This window comes from Habropoda laboriosa, unplaced genomic scaffold, assembly GCF_001263275.1.
Source record: "Habropoda laboriosa isolate 0110345459 unplaced genomic scaffold, ASM126327v1 scaffold258, whole genome shotgun sequence".
In the NCBI taxonomy this organism is placed as follows: Eukaryota; Metazoa; Arthropoda; class Insecta; order Hymenoptera; family Apidae; genus Habropoda; species Habropoda laboriosa.
The window spans coordinates 246,615-256,726 of NW_017100395.1; the positions used below are offsets into that span (position 1 = coordinate 246,615).

Below are 10,112 nucleotides of genomic sequence, written 5' to 3' on the forward strand. Positions count from 1 at the left end.
ATATTTATATATGATTGGAATATGTTATTTTTCACATACACAAATTAAAATTCATTACAGTGGATGCTTGAGCACACTAAAAGGATCGTAGTTTCTTAATAGTAACGAAGCATACTGTATTTCCATGTAAATATTTTCCAGTTAATTATCTATTTCCTGAATAGTAGTAGTAACTATAAAATAGCATAGTAACTACAAAATAATTGCTCAACTAACTGAAAGGATTTCTCAGCTATACTCGAATGACTCATCGTTTCTTAGAAAATTTCGACAGCATACAAATTCAAAGATCTATGATAACTCGAACCTATACATTTTCTAATTTGTCTAGAATAGTATAAAATCCATTAGAACACGCTTAATCAGAAACACCTTCCATTCATTTCACATCATAATATGATCATCCAGTCATCGTAATTCAGTACCAAGAAAATGCTCCATTCAGTCTCATATCGTACGCGTAACAGCTGTTTTATTAATAAAATGAAAATATCGATCGCGTAAAAATTTTGTACATTTATAAATTAAAATAAAGTAATACAGAAAGCAAAATGTTAAGTTTAAAAGGAGTTAAAATAAAATAATACAAAAGCAAAAGTTTTAAGCTTAAAATAATGTAAAAACGAAATTTTTAAGTTTAAATGAAATTGAAATTCCAACTGCTCCGCCATTTGTGTGTCAATGGAATTTATAAAATACACGCGAGGAGTGATTAATTAGAAAGAATTGTTATCCAGGATGCACGAACGGCTAACTGTCATTCGATACGGAAGACGAGTTAATGCGCACCCTGCAGTGGCATTAACCTAAGCGCGGCGTGCGAAGAAATTACAAAGTTAAAGACACGGTACTCTCTCTTCTTTGTATGTGGCGGTGCTAGCCGCGCAACGACACGGAGAAAAAGGCAAGAGGGAGACGAGAAGGAGACATACCTGGCTGAGAACGGCGCTGCTCAGCTGGGACTTGACAAGAAGGGATTTAAACACCTCTCGCTCCACATTTCCACTCGTGGGAGAACAGATCTTCTCGTAGACTTCTCTGTAGAACGCCGGTATGCAGCCTGGTGGTTCGGTGCGGTAACGAGAAGCAAAATAAAAGGACATCACTTCGCGGGAAATTTCACTTTTCACAAAAAAAAAAAATCATTACAACGCGGGGACGAACGGTTATCTAAAACCGACAGGGGATTTACGTAAACGGGGAATCATTGTTGTGCAAACTTATTAACCTTAGATAAGAAATGCAACGATACACGGATAAGCAAGATTTCATCAAATTCGCCTCAACTTTTACGTATTCTCTGAACGCGTTCGAGCGTTTGCCTCGATTTATGAATGTGACTTCTATCTTTGACGAACATTTCGTTGGAATTCTACAGGTTTCGTCGAATCTGCGGTTTTCAAGAAACTGTCGAAGATTCAACGGTGTATAAATAATGGGACGTTTAATTTACGTATAGAAGTTAACAAGTTGGATAAACAAAGGGTAAGGGGGAAATTTTCAACGTTACAGGGAGAGAGAGAAAGAGAAAGAGAGTTAACGACGCCCGAGAACGCTAAAAGGGATATACGTTGCTCTTAAAAACTGGACGACCTCGGGAAGACCTTGTCAAAGGTGCGTACGGTACACGGGTTCATCATTTACCGAACAGATCGGTCGACGCCATATTGGATCACTTGTAGATCATCCGGGATCCTGCGAGATCGTTGCACCGCGACTTTTCGAAAATACAGTCACGTCTGTGATCGTCTTTGGAGCAATGATTTATATGAACTCGCGTTACGTATTCTGAAGAGGCGACAATATGATCTGTCGGCGAGGTTTCAACCACACAACACTAAAACACCAACAACATACACCATTGCCGTGTGGCGCAAAACTGACGACCAGCGCGATTTCTCCGACCGGCACGGTGCTTATTTCTCCCGCCGCGCATGCGCCCTCTCACACGTTTCACATATACTAGCGGGTCTACGGGTTCTGAGCGCGGGAAATTCGTATTTTCGGGTCTCGTGTTACGGAAAATCGACGGGTAATTTATACTCGCGAATGAATCGCAGATCTTTTCACGTGTGTAAATTGAAACGACTAATGAAATGTGCACAATATGAAAAATTAGTCAAATATCTTATATATTTCAATTTACGGCACCTTCCTGTATTTTCATACATTTCTGCAGTTTTAAATACATTTGCTTAATAATACATATTTTTGCATATTTTTTATCTTAATGTACCGCATATATGCATAACGGTTGTTTATGAAAGTGTGCATATCTTTTATATAATTTTTCATATGTTGCGTAAATGTCACTGAAATTATGCAAAAGCACGCTAATACGTCGGTTCATTATTTCAATTTTTATTAAATCTACCATTGGCTTTATTCAAAATACTGGACAATGTGTTCGGTAAAATTGATAAATATTACAAATTGCTCAAGTATATAAAAGACTGAAAGTTACAAAAGACCGTTAATTTTCGTCCAGCTGTCCCAAAGGAAATGGTTTCGGTAATGGCCTTTCGAGATCTCTGATTTCTTTGCGAACTTCCTTGGATCTTTGTTTGTCTACCGATTCGATTAATCGTAGTTTATGTGCTATTTCTTGCTGTATTATAGGACGATACTTTTTGTCCATTCCAAGACATTCCATGTCACTCAAAAATTCCATTCTCTCTTGAATTCCACGTACCACTAAGAAAATAAAAAAAACAATAAAAAAATATCAATATATAAATATGTCATAATCGTTTAGATGATTTGCTCACAATCGTCGATAGGATCGGTAGTATCAGAATTATGTGATATTTGTCTTGCTTGATGATGAATTATTCGTCCACGAGGAGTTTCTGGCATATCCTTTCCATATGCCATCATGCACGCCAAATGACGTTTCTGCTTTTCTTTATTACCTGAATTTCAATAACATAAAAAGTAAGAACGTGGTTTCTTTTAACATACAATTTAGCATTTTTTATTTTTCTGAAACTTTGATCTAAATAACGAAAATACCATGAAATATAACTCTAACAATTGCAACATTTAATGGGTAACTGCTAATTTCTAAAAAAAAGTACTTTTGCAAAGGAGATCTTACGCAAAGGAGATGTCCTTCTATACTGCTCTCTCTCATACGCGCCACTTTTAACAATCATATCTTGCGTACGTTTTTTCCAAATTGTAGGCATCGTTACCTACGACGATAAGTTTTAGAAATTCTCGTGAAATATTTCGTCGATCCCCTTTCAAATCTATTATTTATACCTGATATTTCAAATCGTGCTTGTTTAATTCCGCTTTCGACTTTTCGACCACAAGCGGCAAAGATTCACCCTTGTTCATCGCTTCTTGAATCGATTTCCTTTTCATCATGCTCACTTTAGACTCTTCCATCAAAACTAGGATTACAGATTCACGCAACATCGATTGAAAAAAAGAAATGAACATAAACTACTGTAGAAAAGAAATTGTTTAAGTGATAAATTAATTTACCGTTCCCATTATCGATCAATTTAATCATTCCCTTTCGTAACGTATTACTTAACACGATAAATTGAATTAAATTACAGAGAAAATAACACTTAGAAAATTCTTATATACTTGCAACATTTTACAGTTGCTTGCTTCTTGAATATATAATTAGAAATGAGAATGAAAGAATTCTAGAAAGTAGAAGAACTTGCTTTAAGCGAAACTGTATTTTCCATCAGTTTTCCGTCTTTGCTTTGCGAGATGTAACAGATTGATAAAAAGTTACAATTTGCTGGACTAAGTTGACAGCAAATTTCCTTACGTTTGATTAAATTTTTCGTTTCCTCGCTGTATTTTGCTCTCGGCGGATGATGAAAGGCGCCCACTCCCATCTCGACTTTCTGATACTTCCGATCCATTTTGCAACCTTCTGTTAAAGATTCGAATATCGAGGCTATCAACGTGTCAGCATAGTTAAACAGCTACGAACGAACTGTCACGATTCGTAAAAGACAACCGAGATACGAACGAGTGTGGCGGACCCGCGACGCGTTTCTATGACTACTTTGAAGATGAGTCAACCTCGATCGAACCAACTTTTCAACTACGATTCAAACTTGCACGATATTGCCAATAAGCGGATCAAGTGGCGTTTGTTTCAATGGAATTGTGAAGTATCGGTAATTCACAGAGAATTTAGAACGTTTCTGGATACTACGGAACAATACGAAACTTTAATGTAACAACGCGAAAATAGCTGGATTTTTAATATCAGAGAAATGAGTTTTATGAAAATTCAAATATCGTATGTAACACTTCAATTTTATCTGTATTTTTAATTTTTTATCCCTTTTATGCTATTTTTTTAGTTATAGTTTTTTGGGGGGGAATAGGTGAAATCTACGTTCATAAGTATCAGGCAACTTAGTGAATGCGAAGCAAACCTAAGCGATCGTTATAAAATTATTAAAATGTTGGAAAATGTGGTTATTAATTAGATAATTATTAAATATCTAGTAGTATAAGCAGTACATAAATTTTTACCGATATAGGATATACTAACTTTGGCGGAGAATTGTAATTAACTATGGGTGTCTTAATACTTATGAACGGCAGTAAATAAAAGATAAGTTCACAGTTACAATTTTTACATTTCCAATAATAACATTTATTTCTTATACAAATAAAGCGACCAAACGACAAATAAACTGATCCTCGTAAAATATATCAAACAACAGTCCTTCGAATTCATACAAAGAGTAAACAATTTGTCACACCTAACATCGTACTACTTTATTTTTCACAATATAAAATATACATATATCAACGATACACAAAAATTCGCAAGTTAACATCCAATTCTAATTCGTCGAAAAATGATTTGTTCCCCAGCTCAGATCTACGGGGTGGAAAATTAATAATTTTGCGCCAGTATCAATCAATGATCAATTGGGAACGGATGCACCTTGAAGGATGCGGCAGTGGATCGGTCTGGTGCGCATGTCGTGCAATCTACTGCTAGGGGTTACGCTCCTACCCCCTGGACGAGGTAAACTCGCGTTTTGCGTGTCGAACGCACGCAAACGGACAACAGGCATCCGTCTGAGTTTTCCTTTTCTTGTCACCCGAGCCTCGTTACTCGGGGCTAGTAAACGGGGATAAGGTCCTTGTTTCGGATCCTCGATCCTTCAGGGTGACACCGTTTCGTCTGACAATCAAATCTTTCGCTTTCGTCCGTGCGAGAGACAGTGAAAGTTATTGATTCTCATTGTGAACTACGTTTCAAGTGATATTCCGTGCTCCTTTTTCCGCGAGGTGAGTAACGACACCGCGTCGCTCGCTTTCCCTTCGAAAGCGAGGAACGTCGATGCTGAGGCTCGACTGCATTCTCAATTACGAGTGACACTTCCTCTTCCTTTTTTTCCCTTCGTGTTGTTGTTATCGTTGCACCACGAACAACACGATCGCAGCGACCCTGACGGTCGCACGTTTAACTTTTACGATGACGTTTATTATCGTTACAGCGAGTTTTCGTAATTCGTATGATAATTGCATGTACCCGTAATGGTTTTCTTCATTTTTTCCATGGAACGTTATATTCTAATGTTGCGTTTCTTTTGCTGACGTTTAATAGAAACTGGTGAATACGAATTATCGCTGGTTTTCTTTTAAGTTTCAGGAGTATAATAGAAGTAGAGAGTTTTTCTTGAAAAAGACAAAATGAAAGTGGGACTGTTGACAAATTTCTTACACTATTTCAACCTGAAGCAGGGCACAGTGTTAATAGCTGTGTTTCAGTTGGTAAATATAACGAAATCGTCTGTTTACTGTTGCACGGTATAGGAAATAGGCAAAGTGATATATCGACCGATCTAATACATTTTTCTAACGCAGTTTACATCTGGGTTTAGTATGATATTTTGCATACTGGCGCTAGGACATGCCATGGGAATTCAGGAAATGGTGGTGAGAGATACAGAGGATGCTCTCGAGAGAGAAGCTCTAGAAGATATATTATCTAACCACTTAAATACTAGGAAGATGGATATGGCGCACCACAATGCAACCGGTGTTTATAATCTAAATACTATCACAGATTTCGTAATGTCATGATAAGTTTTCTGTATCATAATCATCTATTGAAAAGCACCCTTATTTCATTTTCTTCGTCTTCGTTCCACTGTGTACAAATTTTGAAGAAGTTTTATCTTTTTCTCAGAAACAGTTTATACGATGTACTGTGGGGTGTTTGTCACAGTGATACATTTTAGTTCGACTATTCTACTCTTGTACGGTGCGCTCACGGTAATGACATTTTACGTAAACGTAAACAGGACTAATTTTCTCATAAAAAACATGGTTTCTTCCGGTAGAATAATCGTCACTGTATGGCACCCTGGATGATGGTCATGATGGCGATAATATCGGCATTGACAATTTCTTTGTTCTTAGTAGAACAAGACTGCCCGTTTATTGCTACCCTCGGTGGTAAAGCAGATATTTGTGAACGTATGTTGGTAATCGAAAAAAGAAAAGAAAAAAAGAAAAATACTGTAACGAAATATTTTCAAATAGAAATTCAAATCATTTAAGAAACTTCTAATTTACTAAAATTGTTGTAAAAAGGGTCATTTTTTCTAGGTATGATCGTTCTCATTCTCGTAATCACTAGTTCTTACGTGTGGTTCGTGGTCTATAGTACTTACAAAAGTCTCGAGACGAAGAAAGGACTGACTCACATTCTCCACGGCACGAAGAAAAAGCCCGCGGTTCCGGTCGTACAAAAACCGAAAGCTGTTCAGGCACACGCGAACAAACCGTTCGAGGTTTAAAGATACTGTACGAAGGTATAGAAGTAGCGACAGAAAATCGGATTTATTCGTTACAATGGATGTGAGAGAAACAGATTCAGTTGCGAGGGTTCTCGTTGTTGAGAGATAACCTTCAAACGTGACAGTGTTTTTTAAACAAGTCTTAAAAGCAGTCTCGGTCAGCCAACAGGGCCTATGGCTTGAATCAAACTTTGCCCTTGCCGAAGAATTGCGAATGGAAAGTTGAAATGAAGAAAAACGCGGCAAATTTATGTTGGAAAAACACTGTGCATCTTATCTCTATACATGACACGACGAAGGCGTTTCATTTTACAAAAGCTCAAAAGAGATCTGCAGTACAAAAAGCTTGCTTCGTATTATTATACGTGTTACTTCTTGTTCATGCGATATAATTAATTGTTGACGGATTCGCGTTGTTTTCTAACTATACCTTGAATTTCGGAACAACGCACAGAGACTTACAGTTATTGTTCTTAAAGTATGTAAATCTAAAGTGCATATCGAAATGCGACGACGCATATATCGTAATATATTTTTCATTTCAATCATTGCCACGACAAATCGTGATATCCTTTTTAATTAACAACGACACTAGGTTTGAAAGCTTTAAGTTTAAATTTATGCGACATATATTCTCCTTGTGTAAGACTGAATTTTAATTACCAATGTTGCGTAAGGTTTGTCGTGAGATTTCGCACAACATTCGAAAAAAAGAGAAAAAAATTAAATACATTGCTTGCAACTGATCAATGTCGATATTTTATTACAAACAAATACAGAGTTTTGTCTCGTAATTATTTTTATTTTATATTCGATCCCAACTTTTTTGTGACACTACAACCTTGATATTTTGTGGTAATATTTCAATATTAACAGTTGAATGTAGTTATTTCTTGTGTATATGTATATTAAATGTATGAAACCATAAAAATAAAGATTATAAAACTCGATTACGTTATATACGTCCCATATATTTATTTGGCTAATTATGGAAAACGTTCAACAATTAGACAAATTTCATGGTTTTATGTTAATTTATAATATTTACGACACAAAATATGAAGTATGTTCGAGCTGATATATTTTCTGCAACGTTAAATGAGACATTTATAATTTCATAAAATAAATATAAAAAAATACATGATTGAATCACTAAGTATAATTCGCTACCGAAAATTGCTGGATTAACTTCAAAACATATTTCTCGCACGATATTTGCAGCAATTTATGTAAATAAGATTTTTTAATTTAAACGTAAGAAAATTATTTTTAACACCGATACGTCAAATGGAACTCTGAATGTCGAATTCCTTTTTTTTTTTCTTTTTTTGTAACATTTAAGAACTCATTTGTTCTATAAGTAGACATCTCAGAAATAGGCCCACGTAACAAGTCAATAGCAACATGTTCTAGCATTCCGTAAAGTTCTTTTTCTTTTTTTTTTTTTTTTTTTTTTTTTTTTTTGATGCACAGTGCACATAACACCAACAAATAATAGTACTTTTCGTTTGGTCCTCTACCATATAATGTGACTTCAAATAACAAACACAGTATTCACTTTCCATATATAAACTATTCCATGTAAACTCCTATCCAATGAATACTGAAACGATCGCATTAAAAATATATACTCTCAAACATTCGTTTAGCAATCACTATATACAACGAAAAATCGCAAAACATAAATTATGTCAAAGTATTATATTTAGGAGTTTACCTCCTTTTTGTTCTCCAATCACATTTTATCATCCGTTAATTCGAGGAACTGTGCATAAAAGTCTTTCGTGCATTCACCTTTATTATTAAACACGAATTTATAATAACTACCATCTGCACATATTACTGTAAATAAAAAAGAAATTGTTACGCTAAAAATTTCAGGAATCAAAATATTGCTACACTATATTACTGACCTATAATACTATTGTTGTCAGTTCCAAATGCACACATACATTGGGGACCACTTGGAACTTGAAATTTACAAAAGCTCCAGCTTGAACTAAAATATTTTGGCAGAAAAGTAGCAGATGCTAAGCTAGATTGGCGATTTAATTTTTGATCTTCTACAGCGAAAACGTGCACAGTTCCATGATCACTTGCCACACATAACCAAGTTGAGTCATGATTGAAATTAATGCTGTAATTATATAAACTCAAATAATTGATATCATTTTGATAATAAATAATTTTTAATGGTACCTCATTTTTCTTACCAATAAATGTTTGCATGATTAACTCCTCTTCTTAACTCATTAATCATGTTGCCAGTCTGTATTTCAAATACTCTTATCAAGGTTCCTTTCTCCGAAGCAGTAGCCAATCTAGTACCTTGTAAGTTTAAAGCTATACATGATAAAGGTGTTTCATGTGCCTCAATATTTAAAGGTTGCTTTTCTGTGTTAGCCAAATCTATTACTGCAATAAAGAAAATTAATTATTATAAATAATCAATAAAGTAAAAATTTTGTATTTAAAATTTTACCTTGTACTTGTCCATTTTTTCTACCAGGAAAAGCAAGTAAAGAATTACTACTATTTGGACATAATACACACAGGCCTCTGGGATTTGGATTAGTCTCAAAGACATGAATCTGTTGAGGATTTGGTGTAAATGTGTAAACTTTTATAACTCCTTCTAAAATTACTACTATTCTATCTCTTCTCAATTTAACACCCTTTACGGGAGCATTGAACTCTAAAGTGATTGTTGGAGATTTTTCAATGTCATCCCATATCATAACTGAAAGTGTCATATAAGATAAATAATCTTCTTTTCATCTTGAAGTAAAGAAAGTATATGCAGTATTTTACCTTTATTTGTTGGGTACATAGGTTTTGCTCCACTACCAACTAATGCTAAATAGTTACATCTAAATAACATTTCCACATAACCAAGGCCTCCATCACTAAAATGACGTGCCTTTTCTTTTAAAGGGTCACAACTATATACTCTGTAGCCATTTTCCATACCACAAGCGAAACATCCTACAAGTGGAAAGATTACACAAACAATAATGATATTGTTATCTGTTCTTGCATATTTATATTTTTTCTTTAGGTTACAGTATGGTATTTAAAACATATGTGTTTCTTATTTGATATACATATTAGAGCAGACACACAGAAAAACCAAGGAGATAAACCACTACATTTGAATGATTATCATGGAACTCCTCTTTATGAAATAATACTACATCATATGATACACATAAAAGAATATAAAAGAAAGAAATAGGGTACAGAAATAATTTTATAATAACTTGAACAAAACAAGTAGAATTATGCACAGCTTTTTTTTATTGAATGTTA

The 10,112-nt window shown here is 34.8% G+C and overlaps 4 protein-coding genes across 4 annotated transcripts in view; 1 reads left to right on the forward strand and 3 right to left on the reverse strand.

The window, feature by feature from the left end:
- Window positions 1-1,854, reverse strand: part of LOC108575099 (sorting nexin-8-like) — a 19,763-nt gene extending 17,909 nt beyond the window's left edge. Inside the window, exons 1-2 of the mRNA XM_017937815.1 lie at window positions 1,645-1,854; window positions 933-1,060 (exon numbers count right to left, since the gene is read on the reverse strand). Of these exons, the coding sequence (XP_017793304.1) occupies window positions 933-1,060; window positions 1,645-1,666 (150 nt within the window). The 5' untranslated portion in view covers window positions 1,667-1,854. The remainder of the gene's footprint in view (window positions 1-932; window positions 1,061-1,644) is intronic.
- A 619-nt stretch (window positions 1,855-2,473) lies between these two features.
- On the reverse strand, window positions 2,474-3,890 carry LOC108575109 (UPF0193 protein EVG1-like). Its single transcript, XM_017937825.1, has 5 exons — window positions 3,794-3,890; window positions 3,265-3,398; window positions 3,098-3,194; window positions 2,769-2,912; window positions 2,474-2,694 (listed from the first exon to the last, which is right to left on the reverse strand). The coding sequence occupies exons 1-5, from the start codon at window positions 3,888-3,890 to the stop codon at window positions 2,474-2,476; spliced, it is 693 nt and encodes a 230-aa protein (XP_017793314.1).
- A 1,801-nt stretch (window positions 3,891-5,691) lies between these two features.
- LOC108575105 lies at window positions 5,692-6,846 on the forward strand. The gene is made up of 5 exons (XM_017937820.1): window positions 5,692-5,772; window positions 5,866-6,040; window positions 6,191-6,276; window positions 6,345-6,480; window positions 6,613-6,846. The coding sequence occupies exons 1-5, from the start codon at window positions 5,692-5,694 to the stop codon at window positions 6,801-6,803; spliced, it is 669 nt and encodes a 222-aa protein (XP_017793309.1). The 3' UTR covers window positions 6,804-6,846.
- Window positions 6,847-8,538: 1,692 nt separating this feature from the next.
- Window positions 8,539-10,112, reverse strand: part of LOC108575106 (WD repeat domain phosphoinositide-interacting protein 3) — a 4,497-nt gene continuing 2,923 nt past the window's right edge. The window contains exons 2-6 of the mRNA XM_017937821.1: window positions 9,615-9,788; window positions 9,286-9,543; window positions 9,017-9,218; window positions 8,717-8,940; window positions 8,539-8,645 (exon numbers count right to left, since the gene is read on the reverse strand). Coding sequence (XP_017793310.1) covers window positions 8,539-8,645; window positions 8,717-8,940; window positions 9,017-9,218; window positions 9,286-9,543; window positions 9,615-9,788 — 965 coding nt within the window. The remainder of the gene's footprint in view (window positions 8,646-8,716; window positions 8,941-9,016; window positions 9,219-9,285; window positions 9,544-9,614; window positions 9,789-10,112) is intronic.

What these genes read in the sequence shown, in the direction of transcription:
- LOC108575109 (XM_017937825.1), bottom strand. Translation starts at nt 3,890, where the DNA reads ATGGATCGGAAGTATCAGAAAGTCGAGATGGGAGTGGGCGCCTTTCAT. An exon ending in AACGAAAAATTTAATCAAAC is followed by an intron (nt 3,399 to 3,793) that starts GTAAGGAAATTT and finishes CTGTAATCCTAG; the next exon opens with TTTTGATGGAAGAGTCTAAA. An exon ending in AGCACGATTTGAAATATCAG is followed by an intron (nt 3,195 to 3,264) that starts GTATAAATAATA and finishes TTATCGTCGTAG; the next exon opens with GTAACGATGCCTACAATTTG.
- LOC108575105 (XM_017937820.1), top strand. Translation starts at nt 5,692, where the DNA reads ATGAAAGTGGGACTGTTGACAAATTTCTTACACTATTTCAACCTGAAG. An exon ending in TAATAGCTGTGTTTCAGTTG is followed by an intron (nt 5,773 to 5,865) that starts GTAAATATAACG and finishes TTTCTAACGCAG; the next exon opens with TTTACATCTGGGTTTAGTAT. An exon ending in TAAAGCAGATATTTGTGAAC is followed by an intron (nt 6,481 to 6,612) that starts GTATGTTGGTAA and finishes CATTTTTTCTAG; the next exon opens with GTATGATCGTTCTCATTCTC.